The sequence below is a fragment of the Pan paniscus genome, chromosome 21 (genome assembly GCF_029289425.2).
Source record: "Pan paniscus chromosome 21, NHGRI_mPanPan1-v2.0_pri, whole genome shotgun sequence".
In the NCBI taxonomy this organism is placed as follows: Eukaryota; Metazoa; Chordata; class Mammalia; order Primates; family Hominidae; genus Pan; species Pan paniscus.
In genome coordinates, this window is record NC_073270.2 from 41,327,604 (window position 1) to 41,344,742 (window position 17,139).

Sequence of the window (17,139 nt, forward strand, 5' to 3'; positions counted from 1 at the left end):
CCTATATTGTTCAGGTTGGTTTCAAACCCCTGGGCTCAATTGATCCTCCCACCTTGGCCTCCCAAAGTGCTGGGATTCCAGGTGTGAGCCACCACGCCCAGCCCACAAGCCAAAATCTTAGCAAGTCCTGAGGTATCACCCCCAATTCCAAATTTTCTCTTGAATCCATTCACAGCACTCCATCTCTACTGCAACCATCCCCTAGATCAGTTCATCGCCACCTGTCACCTGGATTATCACAATAGCCCCTTTACTAATCTCCCTGCTTCCTCCCCCACTGATCCCTTTTAAGGATCTATGTGTTAGAGTGTATCTTTTTCCTTTTCAAAACATTCACTGCCCCTCCCCCGCCATTTCACTCAGAGAAGAAGCCAAAGTCACTAAAATGGCTTGTGAGGCTCCCACAGGATCTGTCCCTCCCCACCATCATCCTCCTTCCCCTGGCCTCCTCCAGCCTCTTCTACTATGTCACACTGCTGCAGTCACACTGGTTCTGTGCTCCTCCTCAAACACTCCAGGCATGCTGTCCCCTCCACCTGGAACACCATTACAGGCCGGCTTTCTCCTCCATCTTCATGTCACCTTCATGGTGGCCTCCCCTCCACACCCTTTCTGAAATTGCAGTACCTCTTTCTAATGCTTCCTTGCTTCGTGTTCTTTCTTAACACTTATCCTACTTAGTATTTTTCTATCTGTTTACATGCTTATTTTACATGTCTCCACCCATCCCCAACCTCTACACCCAAATGTAAGCTTCAGGGTTTTTTTTTTAAAGTCAGGGTCCCATTCTGTCACCCAGACTGGAGTGCAGTGGCGCAATCATGGTTCACTGCAGCCTTGAACTCCTGGGCTCAAGATCTTCCCACTTCAGCCTCCCCCAAGTAGCTGGGACTACAGGCATCAGCCATTGTGCCTGGCCAACTTCAGGGATTTTTGTGGGCAGGAATGCTTTTTCACTGATATTCCTGTGCCTAAAACAGTGTCTGGCATAGTAAGTGCCATAAATAGTTATCAAATAAAGAACCCTTTTGAGAAGAGGATCTGAAAATCACTTAAGTACCTGGAGCAGGTAATGGAATTCAGGGCAGTAGTGAAGGTCAAAGATGGAAGTAACTAGAACATGGTTTTTTTTTTTTTTGTTTTCTTGTTTGTTTGTTTTTGAGACGTAGTCTTGCTCAGTCACCCAGGCTGGAGTGCAGTGGCGCAATCTTGGCTCACTGCAACCTCCACCTGCCAGGTTCAAGTGACTCTCCTGCCTCAGCCTCCCAAGTAGCTGGGAGGTACCCACCATTATGCCCAGCTAATTTTTGTATTTTTTTTTGGTAGAGACGGGGTTTCACCATGTTGGCCAGTCTGGTCTTGAACTCCTGACCTCAAATGATCTGCCCGCCTCAGACACCAAAAGTGCTGGGATTACGGGTGTGAGCCACCGCACCTGGCCGAACATGTTTATGTGGTTACAGCAATGACCTGGTAACTAGGGACCAATCAATGATGAAGGGGAGAAAATTGACAATTACAGAACTAATTCCTCCAGTGATGAAATCCAGATCACAGCTGTGGTCACTGGAGCAGGAAAGGAGGAGAGCAGATGGATGCAGAAGCCGGCAAGGAGGTAGACTGGGTGTGGGAAGGTGATTAGCAGGAACAAGTGTGAAAGAAAGGAGGCGAGGTTTGAAAAGAGACACGGGATAAGCCTCTAGGAGCGTGGGAAAGGGAACTCATGGAGATGGAAAACAGCTGAGGTGCCAGAGAATCAGGGGAAGCCTAACCCCCAATAATCTCATCAGCTCTCTGGATAGGAATAATTGTCTTCTCATTTTTCTGTAAGGTGCTGAGCAAATGCAGCTGCAAGCTGCCCTTGGGTCCAGACAGCCACCGAGTCTCCCTTGCCCTGGAGTTGGCCCAAGTACAGGCAGCAGTAGGAGTGGCTCTCAGCTCACCTGCTCCCAGCCACCAGCACTTCCAGTGCCTGCTTGAGCTGTGCACAGGCGCCAGGCCCCGGCCTGCGCTGCAGTCTCTCAACTTCCTGCAGCCCCTGGTCCTGTGCAACGTGGGAGAGCGTCAGAGTCTTGAGGGTCCCTGACTCAGACCTCTTGTAGACCACACCCCCACCCGAGGCCCCACCCACTCACGACCACACCTCTTGGCCTGCCCTTCTTTGGCTCCATCAGGTTGATGGCTCCATCTTTCTAGCCCGCTAGTGGCTCCACCAAATGTGCGGCCCCACCATCCGTACCTCTACCCATCTCCTTCATCCAGTCCCTTCCTGGGTCCACCAATTCTGAAACTCTGTCCTCCCACAACTCCTGGCATCCTCAGTTAGCCCAGAAGCTGTGCTCTTTGGCCCTTGCCCCCCTGGCCTTGCACCAGCAAGGTGCTGGCTCTCTAGTGCCTGCCCATTAGCCCCACTGCAGAGCTTCCTTCAAAGGCTGCAGTGTCCTAGGCGTCCCTATGGCCCGGTCTCTCCCTGTGGGCGCCAGCCTTGCCCTTACCAGCCTCTCGGCCACTTTGCGCACGCAGTTGCTGCTCTGCAGGCGCCAGGTGTGGTCCTCCCAGCAACTCCACACATGCATGCATGGCTTGCAGTGACGGAGGGGCAAGCAGAAGTATGGCCTGGCAGATGGAGAGGAGGCTTCGCGGGCATTCTGGGCTCCTGGAGACCTCCCAACTCCCCCCTTCCAGCCACCGGCAGCACTCACCCGCTGCCGTCCATGGGCTCAGGCCGCTGAGCAGGGGTCCCCGGTTCTTCCTCCTCTTTCTCCTCCTCTGGCCTGGGTCCCAGCAGAGGCTGAGCCTCCACGGCTGCACCCTCAGTTCCCTCCCCAGCCCTGGACCCTCGGCCCAATTGCTCCTCCAGACGGCCTGCGCGACCTGCCCCGGAGCAGCAAGGGTCAGTGGGCGCCAGGCTGAGGGCTGGAACCCCCCCTCAACCACCTCTGCCTCAATAGAAGTCAGAACCTGCCCCTTACTGAAAGTCAACACCCCTTCCAGGGTTCTAAGGTCTGAAATGAGAGTGCCCTCCCTCAAACCCATGGCACTCAGGGGTTCGGCTAGGCCACACACCAATGGAGATCTCAAAGCTGATGGGCTGGGAGGCCACGGCGGGGTCGATCATGGTGGCCTCGAAGAGCACACCGAAAAGCAGGAAATCTTCACAGGGCGCCAGGACATTCTGGGGGAGGCCATCAGGATGGAGTCAGCACCTACTCTCCCAGGGAACAGCCTGGACTATGCTTGGCCGCATTGCCCACAGAAAGAAGTGCGACCAAGGCTTGGAAGTCACTGCAGGTTTCTTACTCCCTCTCCCTCCTCCCGGCCCCAGCATTGGCCCTGGGTGTGGGTCCTCTCTCCCACATGTGTGCATATACCAGAGCCCATGTGGGCACACACCTCACTCTTCGCCCAGGCCCCCATATTGAGACCCCTGTCGTGGTGTTTAATGCCTGAGAGTGGATTCCACCTTCCAGAGCTGAGGTGACCCCGCCCCCTTTGCTACCCCCCAGCCCCCACCTCTGGCAGCGGCAGCAGCTCCTCCACCTCCACCTCCATGGCACGGGGGATCTCAGGCCCCTCGGCACCGGGGCTGGCGTCCAAGTGCTGCGGAACCGCCTTTGGGGTCTGATCCCTTCTGGCTTTCTTTTTCTCCTTTCGGGTGAGCCGGGACAACGTGGACCCCTGCTGGGCCTGGGGAGGCTCAGGTTCAGCTCTCCCTTCCAACACCTGCATGGACACAGCCAGCAGAAGGCGGCCGCGGAACCAAATGCCTTGGCCAACGCCTTCGTTGAGACCTTGAAGACTATCCCGGAGCCCCGCGCCGGGGGGCGAGCCATAGAGGGGCACCCAGGCCGGGCCGAAGGTAGGGTTAAACCCCGCTGTGGGGAACAAGAGCAGCGTGTTGGAGGGGAGTGTGGGGAGGGCGAGTGCTGGTAAATCTCTGCACCTCACCCTGATCTCCTCCAAGTATTCGGGGGTGAGGGCAGGGGAGGGGGGCTAAGACGCTCTGAAAGGGAAGAAGTTGGCCAGCAGCTGCGGACGCGCCGCTGTGGAACACGACCTGGGGCGCCTCCAAAACAGCTCAGCGCCCCAAGGAGCTGGAAATCGCGGGAGCCCGGGCTCGGGGGACGCAGCCTGAGCCCTGGGGGCGGAGTCGGGATTGATTGGGGCGGGGTCGGGATTGGGGCGGAGCTACGGGCGATAGGCCAGGCCTGGGGGTCGGGGAAAGGAGTGGACCGGCAGTGTCAGCGCGTGCACAGCTGTAGAAGGGTGGGACTGGGCTGGTTACTGGACAGGCGGTTGTGGTCAGAATTTTGCCAACGGAGCCAAACCGATGGTGGGGTTCACAGTCTGGGGGCGGCTTGAAGCAGTTTGTTTTGCGGGCGGACCAGCCCTCCTAGGCGGAGCGGGGTCGCGAGGATGGGGCTTGCGGTTGGGAATGGGCCCTATGGAGCCCTATGGACCGAGGCGAGCGAGGCCGGATTTGCCGCGGCCAGAAGCGCTCACCCGCGCGGCCCGGATGGGAGATCCGCCTCAGGTCCAGCACGTGCGTAGCGAGTGCCGCGTCGACCAGGGGCGCGTCGTCCCGCAGCTGCAGGCGGAGGCTGCGCGTCAGCGGCGGGAAGAGCTCCACGAAGCTCAGCTGCTCGTTCCATTCGGGCGCCGCCGCCTCGGCGCGCACCGACGTCTCGCCCTGAAGGTGGCGTTAAAGACAGGAGAAGGGAGATCAGCGCGGAGTCGGGGCCGGAGCCGCGGCGCCGTGGGCCCCGGAGGGACTTACCTCCTGCCCCAGGAAAGACACCCGCACATAGGGCTCCACCAGGACGCGCTGGTCGTGCAGGGCGCGGGCCAGGCTGCCCAGCAGCCCCGGGCGCAGCGCGGGAAGCCCCTCGGCGCGGTACAGGCGCACGCGGAGCCGCGCCCATGGCCTCTCGGCGGGCACCCCGCGCGGCAGGAGCAGGTTCCTAGGGGAGGGGGCACCGAGCGGGGGGGAGAAACTGGGATCTCGGCCCCTCCCCTTATCCGCGCCCCACGGCCACCCCCGGATCCATGTCCTCCTCCCCACCTCACCCCGGCTCACTTCTCGATGTCCGAACAGTGCCCTGGGGCCGGGGGTAGCATTGGAGGGGGCAGGTCCCCGCGCGCCCTCACGGACAAGGTGACCTTAACGAAACCCTTGGTCCCGGCGCGGGTGTCTCGGGGATCATGCAGCGGAGCCCATCTTTGGTAGAATTGGCCATCTAAGGGCGAAGGGGCGAGCCAGGGGTAAGGGGCGACCGGCGGGACGCACAGGGTGGCCGTGAGGCTATCGGAGTGACAGACAATGGCCAGGGCTTCTCTGGCTCAGCAGGGAGGGGCGGAAGTGCCAATAGTTCAGCCTCCGCCAGAGATGGCCCTCTCCGAAGTGAGTGTATAGGGGTCCATGCGGAGTCACTGCGGGGTCAATCTCTAGGGCCCTTGTCCGTGCAGAGTCTCAATAAGGGGACGATTCCATACCTGGCTGGTCCAAGATGATGCCCAGGTCCATCCTGAAGGTGCCTATCCGGGTGGCCATAAAGGGGAGGGTCTGCGAATGGAAAGCCTGGGGGGAAGGTGGTGTTAGTCCTGCAGCTTTCTCATCCCCCCTTCTCTGAAGGACACTGGTCACCCCTACCCCACTCACCGTGATCTCCAGCAGCAAGTCTTGGAGATGAAGCCGTGTGTCATGAAATTCGAACAAGAAGTACTGAATTGAAGTGGGGATGAGAGGTTAGATGTGAAGGGCTCCTGCCAGCTTACCCAGGTCTCTTGCTCAGAAGACCCTCCTTCCCCCACCCCCAACCCTCTCACTGCAAGCTTTTCCTGGATCAGCAACCCCCCAACCCCAACCCATAGGCCCAGCATCTGGCTCCATTTCCACCTAGGCCTCACCCGCTCCGGGAATAGTTCTCACATCAACCCCTCCCATTCTGTCAGGCTCGCCCTCTTCTGTGGTGGCACTCACCTCATTGTAGAAGGGGCAACTGGTCCCACGCTGTGTAGCGGTCACACGGCGCTGCCCCCCCACTTGCACGGCCACATAGGGGTTAATGTTGACTCCCACCAGTTTCTGGGCTTCCAGCACAGTGACTCCCACCTGAGAGGTACAGAAGGATGAGGAAAGGAAGCCAGACCTGCCTGGGTGGAGGGAAAGAACATGCGTGCCAGAAGAGGTAGTACTTCCAAGGGTTAGGCCCTGGAAAAAGGGCAGTACCTGGAAGTCTTGAGCTCTGGACACCTGGAAGGGATCCCCATGGGCCAGGGCCCTGGCGCGGCTGGAGAGAAGCTTAAGGTTAGCACTCACTTGGTCCCTCCCCTGCACACGCACGCGCGTGCACACACACACACTTGCTTGGTGCTGGGAATGATGTTTTCTCTCCCTCTGAATTTTTGGATTCCAGGTCCTTCAGGTCATGTCTTGCTGCCTCCATCTCAACCCTACACCCACAATTTTACTCATTCCTGGAGCCCGAAACCATTCATTCATGCAACAGAGGTTTATTGAGTACCTACTATGAGCTAACACTGTCCCAAGCACTGGGACGCTGTAGTGAAGAGACAAATCTTGCCCTCATCAAGCTTTCATCCCCTGCATGTGTGTGAGCCACTGTAACTATGTGTATGAACATGGCAGTGTCTATGCCTATGACCAAGTGACCAGAGAATCCACCCTTCCCACACCCCCTGGGACTGTGTGTTTGTGAGGGCAGATGGGTGTGGGAGCAGGTGTGCCATGGGTACAAGTTACCTCTTGAGGGGGCTGAACATAACACCAGAAAGTTCCACATCAGGCTCATCATCCAGGTCCTGCTCCAGCTCAAGCTCCAGCTCATTCTCTTCATTGTCCTGCTGGCCTAGACTTCGAGCTAGCCTGCGGCCTAGAGCCACTGCCCGCCGCTCCAGCTGGGCCTCCCCAGGCCTGATAGGAAAGACCCTCAAGGGACATGCCTGGAACCCATCACCCATCTCCGGGCAATCCTTTGACTTCCTGGAGCCTTGGACTGACACCTGACCCTTGAACTGATCCCACTGATCCTAGGACCAGTTATTGACCTTGTGGCTGACTTCACTGATCCCAGGACAGACTCTTAACCCTGGGACATTTCTAATTCCAGAACTGACCTCTGATTCTAGGACGGACCTCTGACCCTGGAACTGATTCAGTTCTGACCCAAGACCCTGGGGCTGCCCCCATATCACTGGCTCCTAACTCCAAGACTGACTCAGTGACTCCAGGTCATCCCCACATACTTACTCCAGTTCCTGGAAGCCCACATTGGGGATGATTAACTCGAAGCTGGGGAATAATAAATGAAAGGACTAAGAGGAACATTCCTAACTACAGAGCGGCACCTGCTCAGCACACTTCCAAGGGTCACTGAATCGGCACATCCAGAGTGGAACCGGGCACTGCTTCTCCCTTTCCAGGGTCTGCCTGGGCTGGGACCACCAGGTCTTGCTTCAGTTGCTGAGGGGATTACCTGTCCTGGATGGGTGCCCCAAAGTCCTCCTCTGACCAGGCTCCAGTAGCGCCCTCTGGGGGCTGGTACTTCAGGTCAAGCTCCACCTGGATCTGAAACCAGATACAGTATCCCCTAGGGCCCCCCATCTAACTGCCCTGGGTCTAAGAGAGGCCCAAGGACAATGCCAGTGCCTTTTACTACAGGCGGCAGAGATCTCTCTGGCCAGCATCCGTGGTGCCTTGTGGTTCCTCTCTGATCATTAATAATGTAGACTACTCATAACCTATTAAGAACTAAGTAACTAGGCAAGTTTCCTCGTTATTTTTTTCTTTTTTTTTTTTCTTTTTTCTTTTTTTTTAGTATTGATGAGGTCTTATTATGTACCTTGCCCATGTTGGTCTTGAGCTCCTGAGCTCAAATGATCCTTCTGCTTTAGCTTCCCAAAGTGCTGGGATTACAGGCATGAGCCATTGTGCCCAGCCGCAAGTTACCTCTTGAGGCCCAACAGGATTCCAAAATTGTCTCATTTTTGTTGGAAATCCCTTACGGTGGCCTTCACTACTCTGCCTGGTCTGGCCCCACCAACCTTTCCAGCTCCGTCTCACTCCAGGCACCCCAGCTGTGCTCCTTCAAGGCGCTGGACTTTTGCATATGCCTTTTCCTCTGCCTGGAACATTCTCTCCTCCCAGTTAACATCTGTTATCCTTCAAGTCTAAGTTCAGGTACTATTTCCTCAGGGAACCTTCTCTGGCCCCCAAGTAGATCATACTCCCCTGTGGTACCCTCTCCCAGCCCCTACCAGCTTTCTTCTAACACCTGCAAGTTCCAGTTTCACACTTACTTGTGTGAATATTTGTTTAATGTTTGCCTCCCTTCCAAGGGTGTGAATCTTTATCTGGTTTTGCTCACCACGGAATCCTCATTGCTCAGCTCAGCATTTGGCTTATCATAAGAGCTCAACAAATGATGACGGACTGAACAAAAGAACTCCACATTATATAAATGAGAAAATAGCTTCCAGGCCAGGTGCGGTGGCTCATGCCTGTAATCCCAGCACTTTGGGAGGCCGAGGGTAGATCACAAGGTCAGGAGTTCGAGACCAACCTGGCCAAGATGGTGAAACCCAGTTTCTCCTGAAAATAAAAAAATTAGCTGGGTGTGGTGGTGGGCGCCTGTAGTCCCAGCTACTTGGGAGGCTGAGGCAGGAGAATCGCTTAAACCTGGGAGGTGGAGGTTGCACTGAGCCGAGATTGAGCCACGGCATTCCAGCCTGGGTGACAGAGCAAGATTCCGTCTCAAAACAACAACAAAAAAAGAAAACAGCTTCCAAATGCTAAAGAACGTGTACAAGTTCCCAGACGGGAAATGGCAGATCTGAGATTTGAAGTTAGGTCCATGTCTACTAGGCTATGAGCCCTTCCATGAAACATCAGGAAAATCCAGCCAGGTTCATCTTTGTCTCCCAAAAGAATTGATTGCTGAAAGGAATCCTGGCTGGAGGCCTTGTTACCACTCCTCTCTGGGTCTTAGGTTTTCCCCTGTGAGAAATGGAACCCTTTATCTAGAGGTACTTGAGGGTGGCAGCCTGGGGGCCAGAGGGGCTCACCGGGGACACTCGAAGATTCTCATCCACTAGGGCTTCCCGTAGCACCAAATGCCCAGCATTCTGTAGCTGCTGCAGGGAGATCACCAGGGTCCCTAGAGGCCTAGGGGAGTGGCATAGAGCAAAAGAGTGACCCAAGAGAATGGCTCTAAGTCACCCCCAGCCCGACCTGCATCCCTGTCTCCCCAGGCCTACTCACCTAGGGCTGAATACACGGCTGCAGTTGACCACCTGCACAGACAGACACTCCCCAGCCAGTGGAGCCCCATAGTGGGGCCATCGGAACAGCTGGGGACAGGAGGAAGCTTGTGACACCCATGCTGTGCTGACCCTAAACTCCAATCCAAAGCCTATTCTTGGCTGGGCACAGTGGCTCACGCCTGTAATCCCAGCACCTTGGGAGGCCAAGGCAGGCAGATCACTTGAGATCAGGAGTTCAAGACCAGCCTGACCAACATGGTAAAACCCCTTCTCTACTAAAAATACAAAAATTAGCCAGGTGTGGTGGTACATGTCTGTAATCCCAGCTACTCAGGAGGCTGAGGCAGGAGACTCGCTTGAACTTGGGAGGTGAAGTTTCCAGTGAGCTGAGATTGTGCCATTGCACTCCAGCCTGAGTGATAGAGTGAGGCCCTGTCTCAAAAAAAAAAAAAAAAAAGAAAGAAAGAAAGAAAAAAAACCAAAACCCTATTCCTAACCCTCAGACAGGAGCCAATCCTCCAGACTTAGAGCTAACTTTAGGACTAACATCCCCAAACCTGGAAGGGATCCCTGCACATGGGTTTGAATCTGAGTGAGGGCTGATCTGGGACTAACTAGTGATCAAGAATGAATTCCCCCAGTCTTGCAACTAATTTGTTCCAATCTGGGTCTGATCTCTCAGGCCTCAGACTGACCCCACCTCCCAAGACTATACTTCCCCAAACCCAGGAATGAGCCCCTGAACCCCAGGTTGGACTTGGATGGGAGACAGATTAGGAACCAACCGTACTGACCTCACCGATATCTGCTTCTGGACCACAGTGAATTTTTCTTGTTTTCTGGGTAAAGCCTGCTCAGAACTGAAACTAGTCATATATCAGCCCCTCCCCACACACACAAAAAAATAATTTGCTTCCCCCACCCTTGGCCCAGTGTCAAGTCCCTCCTGGATTCACCCTTAAAGAAAGGTAGACAATGGGAAGGAAAGAGGCAGGGGGTTGGAGATACCAGTGTGGGTAGAGAAAAGAAATGGGCTGTAGAGATAGGAAGGCATTGGGTCAAGGGCCCCCAGTTTCAAATATCCTTAGGGCGCCCCTGCAAGCCTCACCTCGAAAGGTGAGCTTCACTTGTCGGTCGTGGGTGCCGGTCAGCCCTGTTAGTCGTTGCACGCGTACCGTCAGAGCCATGGTCCCAGTGGCACTGGCACTTCCTCTGCCCGTCTGCCCTTCTGCCCACCAGCCCGCCCACCTGAATCGCCTCTGACTCACTGGACTCACCCAGCAGGTTTAGCAATCCCTGCCCTTTAGTCAAACACACAGGGAGCAGGCCTGGGGGTCATGGGTGGGGAGGGAGGAGAGGACCGAGAGATAGGGGTAAGGTCCTGGAGGTCAATTCAGCCCTCCCTGCCTCCACCAGCTGCAAGCTGGCAGGACTGCCTCAGCCTCCATCCTGCATCCTCAGGGAGTGAGAGCTGTGATGGGGTGGGAGGGAGGCAAGGGGAGTGAACAGGACCCCAGTCTGCTCCCTGCCAGCCGATGAGGCCTCAAGGACATGGACCTCATGCCTTTTCGTTTCTTTTTTCTTTGTTTTTTTGTTTTTTGTTTTTTTTGAGATGGGGTCTTGCTCTGTCATCCAGGCTGGAGTGCAATGGCACGATCTCAGCTCACAGCAACCTCTGCCTCCTGGGTTCAAGCAATTCTCCTGTCTCAGCCTCCCGGGTAGCTGGAATTACAGGTGTCCACCACCACAGCTGGCTAATTGTTTGTATTTTTAGTACGGACAGGGTTTCGCCATGTTGGCCAGGCTGGTCTCAAACTCCTGACCTCAGGTGATCTGCCCACCTCAGCCCCCCAAAGTGCTGGGATTATGGGCATGAGTCATTGTGCCCGGCCTCTCCTCTTTTCTCTCTCTCTCTCGCTCTCTTTTATTTATTTATTTATTTTTTTTTACTTTCTTCCTTCTTTCTTTCTTTTCTTTCTTTTTTTTTTTTTTTTCCTGAGATGAAGTCTCGCTCTGTCGCCCAGGCTGGAGTGCAGTGGTGTGATCTTGGTTCACTGCAACCTCTGCCTCCCGGATTCAAGCAATAGTCCTGCCTCAGCCTCCCACACAGCTGAGATTATAGGTGCCCGCCACCACGCCCGGCTAATTTTTTTTTTTTTTTTAGATGGAGTCTCCTTCTGTCGCCCAGGCAAGAGTGCAATGGTGTGATCTTGGCTCACGGCCACCTCTGCATCCCGGATTCAAGCAATTCTCCTGCCTCAGCCTCCCAAGTAGCTGGGATTACAGGCATATGCCACCACGCCTGGCTACTTTTTGTATTTTTTTAGTTGAGACGGGGTTTCACCATATTGGCCAGGCTAGTCTCAAACTCCTGACCTTGTGATCCGCCTGCCTCGGCCTTCCAAAGTCCTGGGATTACAGGCATGACTCATTGCGCCCTGGCTAATTTTTGCATTTTTAAGTAGAGACAGGGTGTCACCATGTTGGCCAGGCTGGTCTCAAATTCCTGACCTTCAGTGATCTGCCCATCTCAGCCTCCCAAAGTGCTGGGATTACAGGAGTGAGCCACCACACCCAGCCCCTTCCTTTCTTTCTTTTTCCTTTTTTTAAGGCAGGGTCTCACTCAGTTACCTAGGCTGAAGTTCAGTGGTGCAATCAAGGCTCACTGCAGCCTCAATCTCCCAGGCTCAGCCTCCCAAGTAGCTGGAACTACAGGCATGTGCCAGTGGGCCTGGCTAATTTTTGTATTTTTTGTAGTGATGGGGTTTTGCCATGTTGCTCAAACTGGTCTCAAATTGCTGGCCTCAAGTGGTCCTCCCACCTCGGACTCTCAAAGTGCTGGGATTACAGACGTGAGCCACTACACCTGGCCTCATGTTGTTTCTTGTTCATCTTCCTGTTCTCAGTGCCCAGATCAGGGTTTGGCACATGGTAGACCCTTAAAACACTGAACAAATGGATGAACTAATAAATGAATCCCTTAGCCCTCAGAAGTAGTGCTGTAGGCATTCAACACACTTATTGAATTAAAAAGTGATTAAATGTGTGTTCCTAGCTTGCAACATAGTAAGCATTCAGCTGGAAGCCAGGTGTCCTTAACTTGGGGTCCTAGGATCCTAGTGGGACCATAGAATGGCTCCATGGAGGCTGCAAATCTTTGAAATTTTCTGCAAAATATTGGGCATGTGTACACTTTTGTGGACTAAGAGCTCATCACTTAGGTTAATAACCCTAAAACAGATGTACAATACTTTTGCTGAGTGAAGTCATGAATGTATCTTGAAATCTGAACCCATAATATGTGAAAGTATGTATTCACTGGAGTTCACAGCCAGGCCCTTTAATTATATACCTATATAAAATTTTTTTTTTTTCAGAAAGGGTCTTGCTCTGTCACCCAGGCTGGAGTGCAGTGGCACAATTACAGCTCACTACAGCCTCAATTTCCCAGGCTTAAGTGATATTCCTGACTCAGCCTCCCTAGTAGCTGGGTCTACAGGCTCATGCAATCACACCAGCTAGTTTTTTTAAGAGGTGGGGTCTCACTATGTTGCCCAGGCCGGTCTCCTGGGCTCTAGCAATCCTCCTTCCTTGGCCTCCCAAAGTGCTGGGATTACAGGCATGATCTACCATGTCCTGCACCTTCTATTTGCAGGACTTGTGCTATGGCACCCTGCAGGGTGTGCAGCCAGAGAGAGGGGAATCACATGTGTCTGTCTTCCAGTAACTTCATGACTCCAATAACTAACACAGCCTAGAAAGACTGGAATTACCCTGAGAGCAGAAAGGGTCAGGGCCCAGGAGCTCAGAGGAGGGAGACCAGAGGCGCTTCCCCAAAAAAGGAATGTTTAAAATGGGTTTAGGCTCCCGGGAGGCGGAGCTTGCAGTGAGCCGAGATTGTGCCACTGCCCTCCAACCTGAGTGACAGAGCGAGACACTGTCTCAAAAAATAAAAATAAAAATAAAAATAAAAAATGGGTTTAGGCTCAGCACAGTGGCTCATGCCTGTTGGGAGCCCAAGACAGGAGGATTGCTTGAGCCCAGGAGGTCGAGGCTGCAGTAAACTGTAATCATGCCACTCCACTCCAGCCTAGGCTATTAATAGAGCAAAACACTGTCTCAAAAAAAAAATTTTTTTTTTAAAAGAAAAGAAAGCAGCCGGGCATGGTGGCTCACTGCTGTAATCCCAGCACTTTGGGAGGCCAAGGCAGGTGGATCACAAGGCCAAGAGTTCAAGACATCCTGGCCAACATGATGAAACCCCGTCTCTACTAAAAACAGAAAAATTAGCCGGGCATGGTGGTGTGCACCTGTAATCTCAGCTACTCAGAAGGCTGGGGCAGGAGAATCACTTGAACCCAGGAGGCAGAAGTTGCAGTGAAGCAAGATCAGGCCATTGCATTCCAGCCTGGGCCAACAGAGCGAGACTCCACCTCAAAAGAAAAGAAAATTGTCTTAGAGCAGTAGTCCCCAACCATTTTGGGCACCAGTGACCAGGGACCGGTTTCGTGGAAGACAATTTTTCCATGGACAGGGTAGGGGGCAGGGGTGGCGGGTGGAGAGGATGGTTTGGAGATTAAACTGTTCCACTTCAGATCATTAGGCATTAGATTCTCATAAGGAGCACACAACCTAGATCCCTCACATGCATGGTTACCAATAGGGCTCGCGCTCCTGTGAGAATCTAATGCTGCTGCTGATCTGACAGGAGGCGGAGCTCAGGTGGTGATGCTCCCTTACCCACTGCTCACCTCCTGCTGTGCATCCTGGTTCCTAACAGGCCATGGACTGGTACCAGTCCATGGCCTGGGGGTTGGGAACCCCTGGCTCAAAGGACAGGAGCTAGGAGCAAAGACAGAAACCCAGGCAGTGGGAAGAAATGCTGAACATGTTCTGGGCCATGTAATGTGTACAGTTTGGCCTGAACACAAGGAATGTACTGGGCGGCGGCAGCAGCAGCAGCAGATAAGATTAGACAGTCAGAGGAGCTGGGTCTTGCTGTGTGACCTTGAGCCAGTCATGGTCCCTTCTTGTGCTTCAGCTTTTCCGTCTCAGTACTGGGTTGGAAAGCCCTGTTCTGCCTATTTCTCCATTGTTGTTGTTTTGAGATGGAGTCTCACTCTGTTACCCAGGTTGGAGTGCAGTGGTGTGATCTTGGCTCACTGCAACCTCCACCTCCCGGGTTCAAGCAATTATCCTGCCTCAGCCTCCCGAGTAGCTGGGATTAATAGATGCGCACCACCATACCTGGCTAATGTTTTTATTTTTAGTAGAGATGGGGTTTCACCATGTTGGCCAGGCTGGTCTTGAACTCCTGACCTCAGCTGATCCGCGCTTCTAGGCCTCCCAAAGTGCTGGGATTACAGAAGTGAGCCACTGCACCTGGCCAGTTGTTGTGTATTCAAATGAGTTTGAGGGTCTAAACCACATCAGACAAGAGGGACAGGCTATTCTGTTTTTTAAAAAGGCCCAGATTAGACCTGAAACCCTCAGATGCTGGAGGAAGGCTTCACCTTCCCACAGTCTTTTTTTTTTTTTAAGACAGTGTCAGCCAGGCACAGTGGCTCATGCCTGTAATCCCAGCACTTTGGGAGGCTGAGGAAGGCGGGTCAAGAGGTCAGGAGATCGAGACCATCCTGGCTAACATGGTGAAACCCCATCTGTACTGAAAATACAAAAAATTAGCCGGGCTTGGTGGTGGGCACCTGTAGTCCTAGCTACTCGGGAGGCTGAGGCAGGAGAATGGTGTGAACCTGGGAGGTGGAGCTTGCAGTGAGCCAACATCGTGCCACTGCACTCCAGCCTGGGTGACAGAGCAAGACTCCCTCTCAAAAAAAAAAAAAAGACTGTCTTACTCTGTTGCCCAGGCTGGAGTACAGTGGTGCGATCTCAGCTCACTGCAACATCCGCTTCCTAGGTTCAACCAATTCCCTAACTCACCCTCCCCAGTAGTTGGGACGACAGGTGTGCACCACCACGCCTGGCTAATTTTTGTATTTTTAGTACAGAGACAGGGTTTCACCATGTTGGTCAGGCTGGTCTTGAACTCCTGATCTTGTGAGCCCGCCTCAGCCTCCCAAAGTGCTGGGATTACAGGCGTGAGCCACTGTGCCCGGCTCACCTCTATTAAAAGGACCCAAAGGAGTTAACGGACAGAAAACGTGGCAGAGGCAGAGATGGGGTGGTATGGACCAGAATTTGTAGTTTGCAGTGATTTCGCCTTCCTCTCCCTTCTTCCGTGTGGGCCCTGTGGCACCTAATGAAGCAAGGTATTGAGATCATCCCTCTGGAGCCTGGCATGGGCATCTCCCCTCTGGGCTAGAACATAGCTTAACAGATTGTCCGTGTGCCTCAACCCCTCAAAAACTGCCACTTCCAGTTCCTAACATTCTTGTTTTGTTTTGAGACGAAGTCTTGCTCTGTCACCCAGGCTGGAGTGCAGTGGTGCGATCCCAGCTCACTGTGACCTCCGCCTCCCAGGTTCAAGCGATTCTTCTGCCTCAGCCTCCCAAGTAGTTGGAACTACAGGCACATGCAACCACACCCAGCTAATTTTTGTATTTTTAGTAGACATGGGGTTTCACCATATTGGCCAGGTTGGTCTTGAACTCTTGACCTCAAGTGATCCACTGCCTGGGTCTCACAAAGTGCTGGGAGTACAGGCGTGAGCCCTCATGCCCGGCCCCAGTTCCTAACATTCTAAGGAAGTTGTGAGATGGCAGTTAAGAGGACTGCACTCGAGGGCAGGATTTGGGAATTCTAATGTGATGCAGTGTTATTCCTCTACCTGGACCTGTTTGCCTAGCTGTGCAACTTGTGCATGACATACTGCATTGTCTTTCAAAATGTGGTTGTTGTTTTTCTTTTTTCTTTTTTTTTTTTTTTTTTTGAGACAGAGTCTCACTCTGTGGCTCAGGCTGGAGTGCAGTGGCACAATCTTGGCTCACTGCAACCTCTGCCTTCTGGGATCAAGTGATTCTCCCGCCTCAGCCTCCCAAGTAGCTGGGACTACAGGCACGGTCCACCACGCCCGGCTAATTTTTGTATTTTTAGTAGAGATGGGGTTTCACCATGTTGGCCAGGCTGGTCTCAAACTCCTCACATCAGGTGATTCGCCCACCTCAACCTCTCAAAGTGCTGGGATTGCAGGCGTGAGCCACCAAGCCTGGCCCCAAAATGTGGTCTTTAACCAGGATCACAAATGTGGTTGTTAAAAATGCACACTCCAGCCGGGCACAGTGGCTCATACCTGTAATCCCAGCACTTTGGGAGGCCGAGGTGGGAGGATCACCTGAGGTCCCGAGTTCGAGACCACTCTAGCCAACATAGTGCAACCCCGTCTCTACTAAAAATACAAAAAAAAAAAAAAAAGTTAGCCAGGTGTGGTGGCACATGCCTGTAATCCCAGCTATTTTGGAGGCTGAGGTGGGATAATTGCTTGAACCCAGGAGGCAGAGGTTGCAGTGAGCCGAGATCGTACCATTGTATTCCAGCCTGGCCACAGAGCAAGACTCTGTCTAAAAAATAAACAAAAACAAAACAAAAGCACATTCCTGGGCCAACTCAGAAATTCTGCAGTATCTGCAGTAGAATCACAAGGTGTGCCTGGGAAGCTGAATTTTTATAAGCTGCACTGATATTCTGTTACATAGCAAGAGTTTGGGGACCTCTAGTCTTCTGGCTGTGACCATCTGATTCCTCATTCTTTCCTCCATGGCTCAGGTGTGCAGCCTGAGTGTGGGTATGACGATTGGTGGGTGCTGAATTCTCAACCCACAGACCCCTGGGAAACATGGGTCTGGAGGAGGGACCCACAGATCCTGAATGAGCTCTCTGACCTGATGTCTAGGATGAGAG

At 53.5% G+C, this 17,139-nt stretch overlaps 1 protein-coding gene across 1 annotated transcript in view; it reads right to left on the reverse strand.

The window, feature by feature from the left end:
• Positions 1-13,742, reverse strand: part of LOC103783902 (fer-1-like protein 4) — a 51,960-nt gene extending 38,218 nt beyond the window's left edge. Inside the window, exons 1-17 of the mRNA XM_034947140.3 lie at positions 9,281-13,742; positions 9,085-9,184; positions 7,497-7,588; positions 7,271-7,312; positions 6,764-6,934; positions 6,230-6,290; positions 5,981-6,112; positions 5,660-5,722; positions 5,494-5,578; positions 5,078-5,237; positions 4,778-4,961; positions 4,504-4,690; positions 3,514-3,875; positions 3,067-3,175; positions 2,703-2,874; positions 2,496-2,616; positions 1,944-2,044 (exon numbers count right to left, since the gene is read on the reverse strand). Coding sequence (XP_034803031.2) covers positions 1,944-2,044; positions 2,496-2,616; positions 2,703-2,874; positions 3,067-3,175; positions 3,514-3,875; positions 4,504-4,690; positions 4,778-4,961; positions 5,078-5,237; positions 5,494-5,578; positions 5,660-5,722; positions 5,981-6,112; positions 6,230-6,290; positions 6,764-6,934; positions 7,271-7,312; positions 7,497-7,588; positions 9,085-9,184; positions 9,281-9,594 — 2,456 coding nt within the window. The 5' untranslated portion in view covers positions 9,595-13,742. The remainder of the gene's footprint in view (positions 1-1,943; positions 2,045-2,495; positions 2,617-2,702; positions 2,875-3,066; positions 3,176-3,513; positions 3,876-4,503; positions 4,691-4,777; positions 4,962-5,077; positions 5,238-5,493; positions 5,579-5,659; positions 5,723-5,980; positions 6,113-6,229; positions 6,291-6,763; positions 6,935-7,270; positions 7,313-7,496; positions 7,589-9,084; positions 9,185-9,280) is intronic.
• Between the last annotated feature and the right edge of the window lie 3,397 nt (positions 13,743-17,139).